Raw genomic sequence first — 20993 nt, forward strand, 5'->3', positions numbered from 1 at the left:
TTACCTCATGCTTAACTACTTTGCCTTGTGTATAACATAAAGGGACTATACAGTTCTTCAAGTCTATACTGGCTCCCAGGGGAGCAATCCCATTAGTCCCATTCTCCCTCTCCTTATTTCTCTTTATTCATGAAATTGAAATTCTCTCACACATGCTCATCATCAGATTTTTTTTTCACATAGATCAAACGAGAGTTACTGGAGCTGTGAAGCAGCATTGACTACTACGCTGTCATGTCCTCTATTGTAATGCTTTCTTGATCAGCTTCTTATTTATAATCCTCTCCAGACTTAAACTCATCCAAATCTCTGCTTTCCTAACTCACACCATTTCATCTTCTCTCATCAACTCTGAGTATGTTGACTTATATTGGCTCCTTGTCGAGAAATGCTGTGAATTTAAATTTGTCCTCAAACCACTTCTTAGATTCATCTCTGTCTATCTCTGTAACCTCTTCTTCCCACCCTACAATTTGCTGAGATCTCTGTGGTCCTGCAATCCTGACCATTCTGGCTCTTCATTCTTACCTTCGTTTTCAGATGGCCAGATCCTAAGCTCTGAAATGTCCTCCCTGAGTCTATGTCTTCCTGAATAACTACCTTTTTAACCCAAAAATTGGATCATGTGTCTTAAATGACTCATGAGTCACCGTGTCAACTTTGTTTCATTTTGTTCATTTGAGACATTTTTACCATACTCAGTGTGGTCAATATATATTCAAATATTGTTATTACTTATCTCGGGTTGATGGACATAGAGTGAGTTTGACATGGATGGACATTATGTGAGTATGAGATCAAAAAATTCCAGTGAATTTGTCACACAATTTCTCTTTTGTGCATCCACACAGTCTCTGTCAGTCCACTTATCATTTTCCAAGCACTCTGTTACCACTTCCTTAATAATAGATTACAACATATTCCCTGCTTTTGATGTTAGATTAACAAATCAAAAGATCATTTTTCTCTCACTGTTCTTAAATTTTATATATTCCTGTTTGTTTGGAAAGATTCCACATGTTTATTAAACAATATTGGAGTTTGTGGCATTTGGATGTTTTATGCTGGCAAGGATTGAGGATTGGTTAATCGAGAGAAATCAAAACATATAAATAAACAGGTCATTTTTTGTTTGTGAAGCTGTATCCAACAGAGTGCTGCAGGGATCAGTGTTGGAGCACCGTCGGTTCACAATCTTTATCATTGATATGGATAAGAGTATCAAGTTTACTGAACCCAAGTTTGGTGATGATATAAAACTAGTTAACAGTATGCTCTGTGAGGATGCAAAGAGACTTCAGTGAATATCAACAGACTAAGTGAATGGGCAAGAACACAGCAGGTGGAAAATAACATGAAACGTAACGTTACCCACTTTGGTAGAAAAGGTTATTTTTTAAATGTTGAGGGAATGACAGGTTCAGAGGGCAGGTGATCTTGTGCGTGAATCTCTGGGTCAGATTGATTGCTTGAATGATGGGTTTGTTATACGAGGAGATAAAAATCTAACTGAGCCAATGCTCTTTGGAGTTCAAACGAATGAGCGATGAACTCGCTGAAATGTTCAGAATTCTTTAATGGTTTGTTGAAGGAGTGTGGAATTGATGCTTCTCCTTCCCGAGGTGCCTAGATACAGGGCCCACAGTTTCAAAATAAGAAATTAACTGTTCGGGAACGATGAAAATAATTTTTATTCATTAAAAGGAGTTAAATTTTTGGAATTCGCAAACCATACGGAATGTGGAAACTCATCACTAACTATATTCAAGATGTAGATCAAATGTTTTTGGACATTAAGGGAATCAAGGAATGTTGGGATCATCTAGGAATGATGTAAAAGATCTTGTATAATTTTATTGAATGGTGAAGCAAGAATGCGGGGGCGGAATGGCCCACTACTTTTTTCATGTCATAGGCTGATACTTGTTGTGACACTATTGATACTGGGGAAAAGATGTACTCTCTTGTATACACAAATATTCAACAGATAACATGTCACTTTTCAGTTGGATTTAAAAGACCCTATGGCAGTATTTTAATGACTAGCTCTTCTCAAACTCATTATTGATATTTTTTGCTCAATCAATTTTATTAAAATACTTCACAAACACCTGCACTCTGTCAATCAAGGCCAACTAGCGTTCCTGGTTGCTAACTACTTTAATTCCCCCTCTCTTTCCCATACTGACCTATCTGTCCCTGGCCTCCTTCAATACAAGAGTGAGTCTACATGCAAACTGGAAGAACCATGCCTCATATACTAATTGCATGAACATTCTTCCCCCTCCCCCCCTCCCCCCCCCACACACACACACGTGCACTCTCCTCATCTACCCAGCTTCCCAACCAACATTGCACATCATTTTCTTTCCACTTCCCCCACCTCCATCACCCAGATCCTTTTCCCTCCTCCATCCACTCATCACCCACCCCTCATACTCCAGTGTCCCACTCGCTCCCATTCCCCTCCCTCTCGCTGATACTAAATTTTACTGCCCCACCTTCCATACCAGATTCCACCATTTGCACCATTTTGTCCTCCACTGGAGGAAATTAATGGGTCAGGCACCATCCGAGGAAATGGACAGATGATGTTTCAAGTTGGGACCCTTCTTCAGACTGATGGAGTATGGTGGAGGCACCTGTGAGGGGAAGGGGTTGTCCCAGCGCCTTGATTATCATCTCTACCCTTCTCTGACTCATTTGTCAATCACCTCTCCTTACTTGGATCCACCTATTGCCACCTCCTTTCTCCTCACCTGTTTATGGCAACTATCTCCCCACTATTCCATCACTGAAGAAGAAAGAGTCCCGACCTGAAAGATCATCGGTCCATTTCCCTCTACTGATGCCGCCTGGCCAGGTAATTTCCATCCGCAGTTTGTCTTTTATCTCATTAAAACAGTTATTTGGTTATCAGCACATCGTTGTTTGGGATTCCCTGCTGGGTATAATTTGCATGCTACAAAGTTTCTACACGCAATAATGACGACAATGGTTCAGGAGTAAAGTGCTTTGGGATATCTTTAGGTTAATAAAGACTCAATGTAAACACAATTATTATCTTCATTTCTTAATCCCTTTCTCTCCTTCAGAATTGGAGAAACATGGGTAGGATGAGTTGCACGAAAGTGCGGCAGAATGATTGCCAGACGGGGCTGGATGAGCAAGGTGTTAGGGAAAGCAATGATGTGAGTGCCAGTCACACTTACCATTTGGGCAATGCTTGGGGCGATGTCTAGTTGGTCCTTTCACCAGATTTGCCTTCACATGGGGCTTTAAGGCTCCTTGTTCTCTCTGGAGAGAATCCAGTGCATCTGTCATCGAACCGATGACGTTAACCAAGTTTATTTGACTCTCTGAGAGCAGCTATGGGGAAGAGAAACGGTATAAATAGGAAGATTTAGGTGTTGTCAACTCTTGTTGGCCTTATTCCTAGAGGAGTCATATACCTTGCCTGTAATATCACACCTCACTCTCTGAACATAAAATGTCCAACATGCCCTATTTTCTAACACTAATCAGAGAACCCAGCAGACCTTTCATTACTCTCTCCATCCTCCCTGATCTGTATTTTTTTGTTTAATTAATAGCTTTTGCAATGCAGGATCTGGTAGAAATTGTTTAAAATCCATAAGTACTCATAGCTACCTGAGGTCCCAGGATATTAGTACCGTTATTCCCCTAAAGCCGACTGCCCATTGCTGCATTGTTAATGATAATGTTAAATTATATTTTACCTCCTTAGAAGATAAATAAGCCCACTATGGATAGCCCAAGGGGACCACTAAAGGGAAGTGTAGCTGGAACAATCATAGAAATCATAAGGTTATAAGAGCAGGTTGGGTGCTAGGTATCCTGCTTTATGTCACTCATGAATTGCCAATGCATTTCTATCAGCTAAAGACAGGTATCAAGAATGTGATGTACCAATGTCTACTTGCCAGGGTGACTGCAGCAGCCATAACACTCATGAAGCTCTAAGCTATTCAGGACAGAGCAGCCCTCTTGATCAGTCCCTAAAGATTAGCTCTTGTCACTATCAGCATACCATGTGTATGCACCACACTCCAGCCAAAAATGCAATCTGGAAAATCACCACTTTTCTTTACAATAAATCTTACGTACCTATGAACTTCATCACTCGGAAGCACGAGGGTAGCAATCAGATGGAAGTGCCATCCTCTCCAAGTGTCCCTTCAAGTCTCACCATTATAATGTGGAATTTTAGTGCCATTTATTTACAATAATTGGATCAAAATCTTGCATATCCAAATCAAACAGCTCTGAAGGACCTACATCATAAGGACTGCTGAAGCTCACCATCACCTACTCGAAGGCAGTCATTATAATTGCTGGCCTTGCATGATGATCCCCATCATTTGAGAGTGAATTTAAGAAGTAACAATTTTGAACAATTCATTTCCATTAAGATTTCAAAGTATATTTGAAAAAATAGTCAGGTTGTTTGCTATATTTCAGGTTGTCTGTTATATAGATTAATATTTTTTAAATAATGTGCAGAATTGCAGGGAAACATGCTCTACTTGTCCAAACAATGTTGGTGAGTTTACTGAGGGCAGGTGTGGCCTTGGTTTACCTTCTCATCCAAAAGATAGAATCTCCAAAAGTGTAAAGCTCTTTCGGTACTGCAGAGGGAATGACAGCCGGAATTTATGCTCAAGTCTCTGCAGTGTGCCTTCTGAGTCAAAGGTAAGAGAGCTAATCCACTGGGACATACTGTAATTGGCTTCAACAGACCGTAAAATAGGCCACTAATTCTCCTATGCCAAAACCACGATTCAAGTACGATCCTTCAACTCATGAGCCAATATTCCAGCAATGAAACTGCTTGCTATCATCACCAATTATTTGGTCACGTTAATCTGATCCTGCTTTGTGAATTTGGCCCCCTGTTACTGTGGCAATATGACATTACGTCAATACAGAAGCCACAGTGGAGAATAATATAAATTACTGGAGAGCTATATGAGACAGAAAGTAGTTGATCAGACTGGCAGCCTGCATTCCTCTCTCCCTTATCCATTTCCACTGCATCCCCACATTTCATTTCCCTTCAGAGAGAGCTTTCCGGGTCTGTGTTGGCTCCAACTATTGCGACAGTGAGAAAAGTTTCCATTTTACTCTGTCAAACCCTTCTTGATTTTAAGTCACCCTTACAACTTCTCAGTTGAAATGATCACAACCCCAGATTTTCAAGCCTCTTCACATTTAAGTTATACAAACGACTTAAGGGATATCCTATACTCTGATGTTGCAAAGAACAGCTGCCAATGGACATTGTCAGTGAGTTAAAACCTTGCCTGACCTGACAGGCTTTAGAAGAACTGTGAATTGAGCTTCCGAGTGCTTCAATCCAGGAATGGGGTTTGATTTCATTGCCTTACCTCAATTAACCTGCCTTGCTCTGACTGGAGTGAATTCAGTTCCTGTCTCAAGCTGCCTTGGCCCTGTTTCAAGGCCTCATAATCCTGCCTCAGTTGGGCCGAAAGCTTGGACACTTTATCTGTCCCTGTGACCTGCATCGCCATATCCTGCCCTTCAGTTGCCCCCATCTCCTCCCCATGGCTGGACACGGCAGTGAGAACCGATGAGTGGAGTCCTTCCAAGCGGTCCAAGTCTGTCTTGTAATCCGGGCAGTTGGGGTCCACAAAGATGCTAATCCTTGAGCTGTCAGCCTGGTCTATGGTAACCAGAGCCTGTGTCTTGTCCTGGTTGGTGCTGATGAGAGGTGGTGCTTCCGTGCCATGGTGATAGTGGTTGAGGAAGAGGAGGGTTCCTGTTACTGCCACAGCCAGTAACACTGCCAGGAAGAGCAGGACCATACATAGCACGTAGCCACAGCTCAGCTTCTGCAACAAGGAAAGGTTTTGGTTAATTAGGATTCTCGTGTTGCTGGGTCTTTTATAGAAATCAGAAGCAACATTGAGCCTGAGGGAAGAGACCATTCACTCCTCAAACATGTTCCACCGTTCATTTAGACCATGGTTGATCTGTGTCTCCATTCCATCATCTGCTTCACTTTCATAAACCCTTTATGTCTGCATCCAATAAAAGTTTTGGAGACTGACGGAACCGTAGATCCAGGAATCTTAAGCAAAACATAAAGTGTAGGAGTAACTCAGTGGGTCAGGCAGCATCTATGGAGGAAATAGATAGGTGACGTTTCGGGTCAGGACCCTTCTAGAGTCTGAAGATATGTCCCGACCCGAAACGTCGTCTGTCCATTCCCTCCACAGATGGATGCCTGACCTGCTGAGTTACTCCTACACTTTATGTTTTGCTTAAGATTCCTGGATCTACGGTTCCGTCAGTCTTATGTACTAATAAAAGTCTTGTTATTTAGTCATTTACAATTGACTGCCCAGCCTCAACAACTTCACATGGAGATATTTCTCATATTTCTAATACTCTTTGTGTGAAATGCTTTTTGATATTACCCCTGCATACTCCAGCTCTAATTTTACATTTACACGCGCTTGTTCTGAATTTACTCATCTGAGCTAAGGCTTCACTCTACCCCATTGTTAATCCTCTCAATCTCCTTAATTAGAACATCTTCTGTACTTGAGAGCATGCAGACTGTTTTCCTAATTCTATTTTGGCATATCCTTAAGTATTGCAAGGCACGAAGCAAATATGACTTTTTCCCTTTTCTTTATGCTCTCAAGAGCGTGTGGATGCAGCTCCTATGCTAATAACGAGTATGACTGTCTACTCCATAACATGACACATATTTTGCAACAGCAAGAACCCAATGTGATAATTACCAGAAGGTCTGATACAAATTGCTTTGGCCCAGCAGGTGCAACTCTATGAAATTGTGTCTGTTGACCAACAAAAACTAGAATCTAGAAAGGAACGACCAGACATAGAATTAACATACCATCTAAAAAAATATCTTCAGCAGTGCAACATTGCCTCAACACTGCAAAGGAAGTGTAAGCCTGGATTATGTGCTGAGAATGTGTTGAGTGGAACATGAAATCATGTTTCTTTGGCTCAGAAAACCATATAATTAACCCAATAAGATTGATGCGGTAAGGAGTAAAGTGGCACAGGAGAGGTCGTGGCAGGAATGACAGGAAGTGAGAGAAGATAAATAAGCAGGTTTAGAATTATGTAAGAGGGGAGTGAGATGAAAAGCCAAGGAATTCAGATATGAATTGATGATGTTGAAACTAAGAAGCTCAAATTGAAGAATCAAAGCCTGTTCTTAAAAACCAAAGTGGATTGAATGAAATAATCCATATTTAATATAAACTTCACGACTTGATTGAAGGCACTTAGAAGCACTTAAAGACTTTAAAATTTACACCGTGCTGCTTTATAAAAATGTATTCTGTTGATTTTATTCTGTTTTGATCTTGGTTTACAGCTGAATTTAATGAGACAGGACCCTGGCAGATTATTCAGAAACATGTCCAAAGGACCTGTGCCTTGTTGCAAACATCTGTTCTTTAGAAATAAAGTGGTGTTCCTTCCTAGAACTAATGCATATCACACATAGTTAATGAACAGCTTGAGTTCATACGCTACATTTCACACCTTCAGCATGTCCCACTGTACTTTACAGCTAATGGTGTACATTTAAAGCGGAGTTACTATTGTAAACGCAGCAAACAATTTAGGGACAGCAAGTTTCCACAAAGGGTAATGTGAGAATGAAAAGATAGCAATTTCTGATGATGCTAGTCGAAAGAGTTACCTTATCCAGGAAATCATGCAGAATTCCCCTCGACTTCGACGTGATCACAACTGAGTTACTCCAGCATTTTGTAACAATCTTTGGTATAAACCAGCATCTGCAGTTCCTTTTTATTACATTCTATACGTTTTAAGATTGTTTTGAAACTGGGCCTTGCGGAAAGGTGCTAATTGGAGTAAAGCAAACTGCAATGTTATTTGGCAGGAGCGTGGGGGTGGGGGGGGGGGGAACCATTTCAATTATGGGAGCCTTGACGACACTTGATCTGCCACTGTGACCTGCTTCGCCATATAGGTTAGCAACAGAAATGGGTGATGGAAAGGCAGATGGAGTTTATTCCAAGCAAGTGTAAGGTGTTGCACTTTGTGGGGGTTAAATGTAAGCGAAAAATATACAATTAACGGCATGACCCTGAACAGCATTAATGTATTGAGGAATCTTGCGGTCCAAGTCCATAACTCCCTAAAAGTAGCAACACAAGTAGATAGAGTGGTAAAAAAAAGGCATATGGCATGCTTGCATTCATAGGTCTGGGCATTGAATATGTCAGGAAGTCACGATGCACCTTTATAAGAATTTGATTGGGTTGCATTTGAAGTGTTGTGTGCAGTTCCGGTTGTCCCATTAAGGAAGGATATGAAGGCTTTGGAAAAGGTACAGAGGGGGGTTACCTGAATTTGGGGGATATACAGTGTATCACAAAAAGCAGTGTGCCACAACACAGATCCTTACAGAACACTGGTGCCTGGATAAGGGAGTATCAGCTACAGGGAGGTTAAACAGACGGATTGTTTTCTCTGGAATGCCGTAGGTTGCGGAAAGACCTGGTAGAAGTATATAAAATTATGAGAAGCACGGATAGGATAGGCGATAAGAATTTTTTTTCCCAAGATAAGAAATTCAAATACTAGAGGGCAGAGCTTTAATGTGAGAAGTAAGTTTAAAGTTTAAAGGAAATGTGCGGAGCAGGTTTTTTACAGAAAGGGTGATTAGTGTCTGCAATGTGCTGCCGGGGCAGTGGTTGAAGCAGGCATGTGGTGGTTAAAAGACTTTTGGACAGGCATATGGTATGCAGAGGATGCAGGGATATGGGCCATGTGCAGGTGGATGTGATGGTCTTGGCATCACGTTCAGCGCAGACACTGTGGATCTAAGGGCCAGTTCTGTTCTATTTTCTGTACTGCTCTATATTTGTTCTATGTTCTTTGAAAGTTTAGTTACGGGATACTCTATGAGAGGCGGGATGTGACCTGGGTTAAGTGTTTTACCTGAAAGATTGCAATTCTGGTTGTGTTGCATCTCTTCGTACTTGTTTGGAAGTGTCAACCAGGCATTATGGAAAGGGTTGAAGTTTGAATCCACAACCTCTTGATTCAGATGACATCATGTTCATAGATAGATCACAGAAATATCTGAATTCTCCCAATTTTGTTAGCCCTTGCTGTCTCCTCCCCTTCCTATTTCTCCCTCAGCCCTCGGGCTCCTCCTCCTCCTTTTTCCTTTCTTCTCCCCGCCCCCCCCCCCCCCCCCCCCCCACCACCCCCATCAGTCTGAAGAAGGGTTTCGGCCCGAAACGTTGCCCATTTCCTTCGCTCCATAGATGCTGCTGCACCCGCTGAGTTTCTCCAGCATTTTTGTGTACCTTCAATTTTCCAGCATCCGCAGTTCCTTCTTAAACAAATATCTTTAAAATAACGCTGGGTAAGTATATTAGAAAGAAAAGACGAGAGGATATTCTTCCGATCCTGTAATGAGATGGGATGGGAGAAAGCCTGTGTGTAATTTCCATCAAAAATGCAAATTCTGGGAAGTTTACTGAAGATTGCACAATGTTCAGTTTCTTTTGCAACACCTCCACAAATAAAGCAGTCCGTGTCTACATATGGCAGGACCCAGGCAACATTCAGACAGGCTGACATGTGGCAAATAACATTTGTGCCACCAATGTTCCAAGGCAATGAACATTCCCAATTAGAGAGAATTTAACCACCCACCTGACATTCAATACCATTACTATCATCAAGCCCCTCAATATCCACATCCTTTACCATTGATCAAACACTTATCTGGACCTGTCACATAAATACCATGACTACAAGAGCATATCAGAGACTGTGTACCCTACAATGAATTACTCACCTCCAGACACCTAAAGCCTTTCCACTTTCCACAAGACACAGTCAGGAGTGTCATTGAATACTCTTCACTTGAATGGATGAATGTAGCTCCAAGCTCCAAGAAGCTCGGCAGGATAGAACAGCCTCCTTAAATGGCATCCCATTAACCACTTAAAATATAATTTCTTCTATCACTGGTACAACACCGGCTGCAAAGTGTACCTTCTACAAAATTCATTGTATTTACTCATCTGGGCTACTCTGACAACACCTCGAAATCTCATAACATCTACCGCCAAGAAGGACCAGGGTAGCAGACACATGGGAACACCACCACCTACAGATTATCTTCCAGGTACCATCCCTACCTATCATCCTGATTTGGAAAAAGCTTGCTGTTCTTTCATTGTCACTGGGTCCAAATCCTGGAATCCACGAACCAACAGCACAGAGGGAGTATCTCCTTTAGAAGGAGTTTTCCCTTTTTCCCTTTTTCCTTCCGCCCACAATATTTAATGTGTAAAAGAGTATGTGATTCTGTTCCATTCTGTTTGTAGTTTGTTTGTTTGTTTGTTTGTCTTTTTGCACAAAGTCCGCGAGCATCGCCACTTTTCATTTCACTGCACATCTCGTATGTGTATGTGACGAATAAACTTGACTTGACTTGACTTGAGTATGGTAGTTCAAGAAGAAATTTCACCATTACCGGCCGTACAGTTAGGAATGGACTTGAAACTGATATTAAAAAATATATAGAACCAGCGCAGGAAATATACGCGCAGAAAAGCCTCTTTTAAATTGAGATGTGTTGTGAGGATTAAGTCTTCCTGGTACAGTAAAATCATTGGGCTAGAAATTTGTTCTCGAATCTCCAACAAAATAAATGTCCTGGAGTTGAAAATTGATTAAAGGGAGCAGGACAACTTAGCTGAGTAACTTTCAACTTTCTGAGTGTATCAGCATACCTTGAGATACTCACCTGATTTTTCAAGGGAATTTTCATTCTCTCTGGCAATTAGTTTCTAATATAAAACAACACCAATGATATCAACTGCAGAGCAACACACAAAATGTTACCACAGTGAAATTTTTATGCTCACTAATCTGAAGTGGCAATTTTTATTTATGCTATGAACGTCAGGTTTTACATATCCCATTTTGCATGAAAATGTGCTCATCACACTTTGCTCTTCGACTTCACTGACCGATAATCTCCAACACACTCACATTTATCTTGTCTGCTCGGCCTACAGAGCACAGAAGCATGATCACTCAAGGCTCTGCTGCTTCAAGTCCGTTCAAGACCATTACCGCTGGTCCCTATCACAGTGGGATGCCCACGGTTGGATGAGATGGGTCACTGAAACTGCATGCTCAAAGAGAGAGACTTCATCTACTTTTTCTTCAGGATCAACATTTTCAACAAAATGTTATTTTTACAGCTCGATTATAGCTAAATATTTTCTAGCTTTGTCAACTGCAGCTGGATATTCATGGAGGTCCCATCACCTCATTTTCAGAGTGCCAACCAACCCACCTGTTGTCTTTTCTCTTTATTTCTAATCGTTTTATAACTAATGCTTTAAAAAAAACCAGACAAAAACATACTTTTAAGTTCCTCTTACATTTTTGTTCGGTGCGGTGACTTGTAGTTTATTCTTTAATTCCTGGGGGCTTCAGAACAACTCTGTTCGACTCTGCTGCAGCATCTGTCTGTTGCAGATTATACATATCATTTAAAAAAGCGGGAATAACCTATGCAATGCTGCGTCAGCTTGGGCCTTATTTTCTTTGCTGTTATATGGCATGCATTACAAGTAAATCGCTGTGTTCTTGCCACAATATTAATTCCATGCTGGCCTGATCCTGAAGTTCTGTTTGTGTGTTTAAGGGTTTGACTGGTGGAACTTCACATCCATACATTCTGTTGTTAAAATCCCGACTGAATTCAAAGATGGAAAATGTTATTGATTGATTTTGTAGGCAGCGAGAACAAAGCATTTAAAAATTGCAGGCGAGGCGAATATTTTTGGCTGTTGAAGCAGGATAGTTGTTGTGAACAAGCAACAAACATAGAACGATCCTAGTCCTCCTGTATCACTCGAACCAACTGTAAATCACAGGGGAAATGATGAAAAAGGGGAGTTGTGACGAATGTAGAGTTGAAATAAGAGGACCTGTTACTTCGGCAAATCTTAAAATGCCAGTTTGAGAGATTAAGTGTTGATTTAATTATGGTGTTTATGGTGATTAAAGGGATTTGATGGGTTAGATAGGAAACCTCTTGTGAGTGAGGTTTAGAATAGAAGGGCATAACCTTAAAATTAGAACAAAGCCTTTCATTCATTGAGGTTGTGAGCAGATTTTCACACAATATGTGCTGGGGTCAATTGATAGAACTTTGTTAGGCCAGGATTTTATAGGTAAATAAACGAAATCAGGCAGAGCTGTTAAGGACAGACCATTGAATGGTGGAATAGATTCAGGGACCAGAATGGAATATAAAGATTTGGGTAATCTTGTGAATAGAGGGAAATATATTGTTGAACAGTATGCATAGGTAGGTGAGGAATGACTTTGTGAGTCCAGCATTAACAAATGTAACAAATTGCGGACAGCTAAAAAACAATATTAAATAGGGATGAATAGCATGGATTGCTGTATAATAATACCGGATATGATAGTGGTGTGTATTGTAGGATCATGTGAAACAGTGAGAAAGTTGAAAAGTTTTGAAATTCAATGGGATTGTGATAATTTGTTTTCAGTAGCGTAAAGTAGTGGTGTTGAATGAAGAATGGGGGGGTCGGGGGGGGGGTCGGTATTAATGTGAAGAGCGTAAATTAGTTTGCATTGATGTTGCCACAAGTAGATGCTTGTTTACAAAAAAAAGACACAATAAAAAGTGCTGGAGCAACTCAGCGGGTCAGGCAGCATCTCTGGAGAACATGGAGAAGTGACGTTTCGGTTGGGACCCTTGATGCCGAAGGTAGACACAAAAAGCTGGAGTAACTCAGCAGGACAGAAAGAATGGGGGAAGTTTCAGGTCGAGACCCTTCTTCAGACTGGTTGGTGATAAGGGAAACGAGAGATATATACGGTGATGTGCGAGATAAAGAACAATGAATGAAAGATATGCAAAAAAGTAACGATGGAAACAGGACATTGTAGGGTGAAAATGAGAAGCTGGTGCGACTTGGGTGGGGAGGGATTGAGAGAGGGAATGCTGGGAGTGAGAGAAATCAATATTCATACCACTGGGCTGTAAACCAAAGATCCTATAGCGGAGCAAGATAGATCACTCCTGCTAAATGCAATGGGCTGACGTGTAGTACGCAACAGAACGTAACGTGGGCCTTTTTTCATCCATTTCCGTAACCCGACCCGACCCGACTCGCAGTGTAATCAACGTTGCGGGGGAACAGTTTGTGTTAATAAATTAAAATTCTGAAAATGAGGAGAAGATTTTTACCAAATAACTTTTATTTTTACGAGGATGTTTCCGTAACCGGCTTCCGTCTCCGCGCTAGTTATCGTTGCTCGGTTATGGGATCTTTGGTGCGGAGACGGAAGCCGGTTACGGAAATGGGGCCTAAAATTACCCACGAATCTGCCCATGACCGTACTACGTCTTTTTCTTCGAGTGATCTATCTTGCTCGCTATAGGATCTTTGCTGTAAACTGCCCAAGCAAAATATGAGATGCTGTTCCTCCAATTTGTGTTTAGCCTCACTCTGACCGAGGACAGACAAGTCTGTGTAGGAATGGGAAGGAGAATTAAAGTTGGTTCACGCAGGCTGAGCGAAGAAGGTGTTCCGCAAAACGATCGCCCAGTCTTCGTTTGGTCTCACCAAAGATTCCACATCTTGAACAACGGATACAGTGGATGAGGTTGGAGGCGGTGCAAGTGAACCTCTACCTGATCTGAAAGGACTGTCGGGGTCCCTGGACAGAGTCGAGGGAGGATGTATAGCGACAGGTGTTGCATCTTCTGTGGTTGCAGGGGAAGATACCTGGGGAAATCTCGACTACACTTCTTCCCATCCTGCTTCCTGCAAAGACTCCATCCCCTACTCCCAATTCTTCCGTACACACTGCATCTGCACCCAAGATGAGGTGTTCCATACAAGAACATGCAGATGTCCTCATTCTTCAGGGAACGAGGTTCCCATCTCTGATCACAGATGAGGCCCTCACTCGTGTCTCCTCGGTACCCCACAGCTCTGCCCTTGCTCCCCCTCCCCCTAGTCGCAACAGAGACGGAGTCCCCCTAGTCCTTACTTTCCACCCCAACAGCCGTCGCATACAACACATAATCCTCTGAAGTTTCTGCCACTTCCAACGGGATCCCACCACTAGCCATATTTTCCCATCTTAACACCTTTCCGCCTTCCATAGAGACCGTTCCCCCCGCAACTCCCTGGTTAACGCATCCCTTCCCACCCAAACCACCCCCTGCAACCGCAGAAGATGCAACACCTGACGCTATACCTCCTCCCTCGACTCTGGAGGTTCACTTGCACCTCCTCCAACCTCATCTGGTGTACCCGTTGTTCAAGATGTGAACTCATACAGCAGCGAGACCAAACGCAGACTGGTGTTTCTCGGAACATCTTCTTCGCTCAGCCCGCGTGAACCAACCTGATCTCCCGGTTGCTGGACACTTTAATTCTCCTTCCCATTCCTACACTGCCCTTTCTGTCCTCGGTCTCCTCCATTGTCAGAGTGAGGCTAAACGCAAATTGGAGGAACAGCATCTCAGATTCAGATTCAGATCAGATTCAGATTCAGATTCAACTTTAATTGCCATTGTCCGTGTACAGTACAGAGACTCATATTCTCATCTCATATTCCGCTTGGGCAACTTACAGCCCAGTGGTATGAATATTGATTTATCTCACTTCAGGTAGCCCCGGCATTCCCTCTCTCTCTATCCCTCCCCCACCCAAGTCGCACTAGCTTCTCATTTTCACCCAACAAAAAGCCTGTTTCCTTCATCATCGTTACTTTTTTTTGCATATTTTTCATTCATTGTTCTTTATCTCTCCTCATCACCGTCTATATATCTCGTTTCCCTTATGTCTGAAGAAGGATCCTGACCCGAAACATCTGACCCCAACCTTCTCTCCAGAGATGCTGATTGTCCCGCTGAGTTGCACCAGCTTTTTGTGTCTATCTTCGGTTTAAACCAGCATCTGCAGTTCCTTCTTACGCCCTTGAAGCCGAATGGCTGCTATTGCTTAATATTAGTGTTGAACAATATTACAATGATAATCTTTAAATTACATAAACCCTCCCCCGCCCAAGTCGCACGAGCTTCTCATTTTCATCGAAAGGTCTGAATGACAAATAAAGGATCTAATCTAACAACAGTAGTAATGTTAAGAATCAGTCTTGCTGCAAAAATAAATTGTAGAAATACACACGTAACCGTATGAATAATACAAACACTTGTAACCAGGAAACATTTAAAGAATTTGGTGGAATTTAAAGTACATTTGCGGGCGCATGTACTGTGGGGCGAAATATATCTTCCAGTGTTTAAGAAGGAACTGCAGATGCTGGAAAATCGAAGGTACAAAAAAGCTGGAGAAACTCAGCGGGTGCAGCAGCATCTATGGAGCTTCGCTCCATAGATGCTGCTGCACCCGCTGAGTTTCTCCAGCTTTTTTGTATATCTTCCAGTGTTAGATCCCGCCACACAGCCAACAACTGGCGAGCTGCCTTAAACCGAAGCGCCAAGTGTTTACAATCATCGACATTCAGTGTTTACAGCCTCAACGTTAACTTTCCTTCTCAAGGCTGTTGTTTATTCCTAGCATTCTATTTTTGACAGGGTTTTATGTCATCTTTCCTCCGCCTCTGGTGCAACAAATACCCCTTTCACCAGGGAGTTCTGTCAGGTCTTTAATAAATAAGTCGAGCAGACCTCGATAATCCGCAGCCCCCCTTCATCGCCTCATGCCCAGGTTACAGTTAGATGTTGGAATATAAGGTGTAGCACTGAGTACAGCAGAGATAAAGTCAGACTAAAGCGAAGGGAGAAATGTATTACAGCCGAGAGAGGAGAGGCACAAACAAGACATGCGGAACACCAGCAATGTTTCACGAAAAAGGTGCAAAGGGAAGCCGTTATTACATAGCCACTGCTCTCACCGTAACACGACATGGTATAAGGCAGGGATGCGATCAACAAAGGGTGATTATTCACAACGGACAAGCCACCATAATAACATTTCCCACCTCTCGTGCATTTGAGCAATGTGAATTCTGTCCACTTTCGACGACGCGAGAGTATTGTCATTTATTGTGACTAAACATTGTGGGGAAAATTCCTCCCGTTTCTTTATGTTCCCTCACAGATAACAAAACCCGATGTCTCCAGAAAACAAAACACCAATTCAATTCACTCTTAATACAGGCTTTGGGGAAGAATTGTTTTTAACCTACGCCGTGCTTGTGGGGGGTAAAAAAAAAAACCATATTACCTGGGTGTTTTGCTCCGGGCTGTCCTGCTGCCCTCCATCCGTACTTTTCCACCTGTCGTTCACCATGCCGGAGTCATCCGGGGCTGCGTTTAATTCTTCAGGAATCTTGTGTTGGTTTCCATTCCTGACTCGGCACCGGTTCTACTGCTCAGAATAAAAGATCGAGATAGCAAGGGGGGGTGGAGAGAGAGAGAGAGAGTTGGTAGTGTGTGTGTGTGGGGGGGGGGGGGGGGGGGGGGGGGGGGGGGGGGGGGGAGCTGGAGGAGGGATAATTGTTTGGGGAAAGAGGGTTAGAGATACAAGTAAACGTGGAGAGGCAGGGATATACAGAGAGAGAGATAGAGTGGGTGAAAGGCAGATCGCGAGAAGGATTATAAAGAGGGATTTTAAAGATGATTTAAACTCTCAGAGATAACGGTCTGTGTGTATTCTGAGTGGAGAGACAGTTTTTTAGTTTGTGAGGATGTCTTCCAGAGGTCAGAAGCCCAAATATAAAATGTCCACTTTCTTGCTTTTCCAAGTAGTTTGATCTGATGGAAGGTTTCGGAGCCTCGGTCTTCCTCTCAGCGGCTCATTTCATCTGCATCGGTATTAAGAGGGGTTTGTTGTGTGTATGGGTGGGCGGATGTGGGAGCTGACACAGGGCGCGATCAGCAGCTGCCCGCTGACAGATACAACCTCCAGTGTGAATTTGGCAGCGAAGGTATCGGGGAGAAGGGATTGTTGGAACGGATCCCAGTCGCGTCATCTGTCACTGGTCCCATTTTATGCTTCACGTCTGCAGGCACCTCGCTCGCTGCTGCTGCCTCTGTGTCTGTGCACACTCAGTCCCAAACAACCCCCCAGGGCAGCAGATGTGACCGAGACCACAACCTCGTCTCCTCGTTAATGCACTGCTAGTTAGGGATGTTTAACTCAGGTACAATCCTCAAACAGTCTCATTTGCTTCGCGTGAACTGTGTGTCAGAAACGGAGTTGAACACGTCTGCCACACAGTCACACCGTTCTGCAAGGGTCTACAAGGTGCACACCGCTCCCAGGAACCGTGGTGCAGGGTTAATTATTAAACCGGGCTGTTCGTTGTTCATTAATTCACAGCACGCAATTGTTTAAAATCTCGGATGAGGAATTTCTGACAAGACCAGCATTTATTGACCTTTCTGTTTTTGCCTCGAAAAGCGAGCCGTGTGTGTGTGTGTGTGTGTTGGGGGTGGGGAAGAGTGTGTAGTTTGCGAGGCGGGATGTGGATTTCAGATCATTTGTGCATTTGCCAAGCAGAGACTTCAGGGGAGCAGCTCAGAGTCACACACGTTGAAATTACGCCTCGGGAATATCATTTCTTTTTTTTTCTTCAGTATTATTTGTGATTTTTTAAATCACAAATTTTCCGCAGCTTGTACTCCACCGGCCAATGTAAAAGTTTTGGGGAATGGACATTTGGTGACTTGTTCACTGCGGGTGCTGGCACATAGGAAGTGGGAATGCCATCGTTGTGCTCCATGTTCAGTGCTGGTGACCGAGGTTCAATTTCTACCCTTCCCTTTCGGTGGGCTGGTGACTTAAAATTTGTCATTTTTAAAGACACAATGAACTGCAGATGCTGGTTTACAACAAAAAAAAGGACACAAATTGCTGGAGTAACTCGGTGGGCCGGGTGCAGCATGTGTCATTATTCCCCCCTCCCATTCCCAATCCGACCTCTCTGTCCTGGGTTTCCTCCATTGCCAGAGTGAACAACACCGGAAATTGGAGGAACAGCACCTCATATTCCGCCTGGGTTGTTTGTGTCCCGATGGCATGAACGTTGAATTCTCCCAGTTTTGCTAGCCCTTGCTGTCTCCTCCCCTTCCTTAACCCTCGAGCTGTCTCCTCCCACCCCCCCCCCCCCCCCCCCCCCCCCCCCCCCCCCCCCGCCCTCGGGCTCCTCCTCCTCCCATTTTTCCTTCCTTATCCCCCACCCCCCCACCCCCTATCAGTCTGAAGAAGGGTTTCGGCCCAAAACGTCGCCTATTTCCTTCGCTCCATAGATGCTGCTGCACCCGCTGAGTTTCTCCAGCATTTTTGTGTACCTTGTGTCATTATTAAAGCCATTGTGAACCACTTAATGACTGGAGTTCTCGGTTAGTCAACTTTTCAAAAGTTGATGGAAATACCTTTTTCTTCGGCAGCCTCTGGGGGTAGGGGATTGATTTACTTCCACTCTGGGTATTGAGGCGGCGAATGAGGTGAGAACTGCAGACCCACAATGGGCAGAGGGTGCTTGGCATGGCAACCTGGTGGGAAATTTGTGGGATGATCGTTCCTTTCACCTCACACAAAGTGCTCCCAATGAGAGGCCTCGAGGTTCTCAATATTGACTCAATATTGGCCCTTTGGCTCCCACTTTGAGTGTTCATGGGTCAAACATTTCCAGGAATGAGTCGAAACGTTACATCGCTACAGTGAGACTTGAGAACATCTTTGGATTATTTTGTGTAGGAAGGAACAGCAGATGCTGGTTTACACCAAAGATAGACACAGAATGCTGGAGTAATTCAATGCTTGGACCTGGCAGGCAGCATCTCTGGAGAGGAGGAATGGGTGACATTTCGGGTCGAGACCCTTCTTCAGATTGTGAGTGAGGGGGAGAGGGAAATATAGAGATATGGTAGCGTCATTTGTGAAAACACTGATGAAAGGGGAGGATGATCAGAGAGGCGGAGCAGGGAGATTAGATTGGGTGTTGCAGAATTCTTGTCAGAAAGAGGAGACCATCTTCAAAGTAGGCATACCTCGAGGGGATTTCACATAATTTATGCCAGTGATATTGGCCTTATGGGGTAGGGGGAGAGGATACTGTTTCTACCAGTGAATTTGGAGAATTTCATGGAGACAAGTGTTGTTAATTTTCCAACATTAACATCAGGATGAAAATAACCCCAGAAATAAATTGCAATTATGTTCTACCTTTTAAGCCACAAGGAAGCAATAATAATGAGGAGTTGTGCCATGGCAGCAATGGCCTTCACATTTTCTGCTATTATTTCCATAGCAACACAATTTTGCACAGTTCCCCCATTATTATCAAACAAATGGTTGGAGCAGACCCTTTGGGAGACTTGGAATATATTCAGATGATCTCATGGGAAATGAAACCCCACTCCAGTCAATGTCTCTGCCTTGCACGTCTCTTCATCCCATGCTTTCTGCATTTCATTTTGGTCCTTTCCCCCTTATGTTGATCTGGTTTCCCTTTAAATGCATCAAAGGGATTACATGGTTTATGTATATGTGACTGCACAGAGTACAGTCTTTGGAAATGATCCGAATGCTTTCAGAATATAGAATGCTTTTTTTTCTCAGAGGAACGATTTGCAGATTTAATTCAGAGGACAGGGCAGTGTTGATTAATGTCAGAATTATACATATAAAAGCAGAGAAGATAGTCAAATGTTCATTTGCCTGTCACATTTATTACACCCAGAGGGTTTGCAGCATGCAGTGTTAGGACTCTGCAAAAGTCTTAAAATGGAAAGTCAATGTCTTTGTGCTCTTACCTGCAGAGATTGGACCAGTAAGTATATTTTCAGGCTTACTGTTTCAGCTGTAGGTTTATTTATCATTCTGTACCAGTAAAGATAATGGTTGAATGTATTTAAATCTACCCAGCTACACGGTGCGTATCTAGACAATATCCTTCATTCCTTTAAAAACCCTCCTCAAAAGTCCTAACTTCTGATGTTTTTGGTTACACCTCCCTTGACTGATGTCTTGTGATGTTTGTTTGAAGCATCTTCGGGTGGTTTTCCACGTTGAAAAGTGAAAAGGAAATAAAGGAACGCAGCACAAGAGTGGAGCACAACTATCCACTTAAGCTTCTGAGGGAGCCATTGAATCCTCAGCTTTCTAATCCAATAATTAGAGAACTACCTACCAAGTCACAATGTAGAGGCCATATATAACACAAGATTCTTGAGACATTGTTGAAGCATTGATTAAGAAATTCACATGATAAAATGGAAAATACTACACATTGAATTTAGTAGTTTGCTTCCTTCCACTCACAGTTTGTATGGGACTGAAGCTCATTAAAATTCAAGTCAACAGCTGTCTTTTGTAAATTTCATCCCAGACCAATTCAAACATTTCTCAAACAAAAAATGATGGGAAATACACTCAGCATCATAAAATATTTATCAAACATCTGCTATCATACAACAGCATACCTGGTTGATAATTAGATATGACCTTGAGACGTGATTGTAACTCTGATAGGTAAACATGTTGGATCATATTGACTGGTTTCAAGATCACACCTGTATGATGTAACTGGCACTCTAAAGGCCGTGAGCTATTGACAGAGAGTTGCGTTCTGCGGAGATTTTTCATCTTTATAGAACATACGTTATAGAACGTATATGTTTCATTCCTGAAGTGGAAACATTCCATCACAAGATAACTAACTCATGCAAGACACTGTGGCTATTCTTAATTGGAGATCTATCTTTTCATAATAGTCAACGCTACAATTGCCGCTGTTCAAATATTACACCTCAAGCTCCTCTCCCTAAACACCACAGCCAAAATGTCATTGTCCAAATGTTATTCTCCACATGCTGCATTCCAAATATGCAACGCCAGATCTTCAGGTGTATGTAAAGTAAGTAGAAAAAGTAGGTG

General features: G+C 42.8%; 1 protein-coding gene across 1 annotated transcript in view; it reads right to left on the bottom strand.

Moving 5' to 3' along the window:
- The window catches only part of fibcd1 (fibrinogen C domain containing 1), a 34540-nt gene extending 17994 nt beyond the window's left edge, over positions 1-16546 (bottom strand). Inside the window, exons 1-3 of the mRNA XM_033048877.1 lie at positions 16335-16546; positions 5409-5873; positions 3213-3369 (exon numbers count right to left, since the gene is read on the bottom strand). Of these exons, the coding sequence (XP_032904768.1) occupies positions 3213-3369; positions 5409-5873; positions 16335-16400 (688 nt within the window). The 5' untranslated portion in view covers positions 16401-16546. The remainder of the gene's footprint in view (positions 1-3212; positions 3370-5408; positions 5874-16334) is intronic.
- Between the last annotated feature and the right edge of the window lie 4447 nt (positions 16547-20993).

The sequence above is a fragment of the Amblyraja radiata genome, chromosome 32 (genome assembly GCF_010909765.2).
Source record: "Amblyraja radiata isolate CabotCenter1 chromosome 32, sAmbRad1.1.pri, whole genome shotgun sequence".
Lineage (NCBI taxonomy): Eukaryota > Metazoa > Chordata > Chondrichthyes > Rajiformes > Rajidae > Amblyraja > Amblyraja radiata.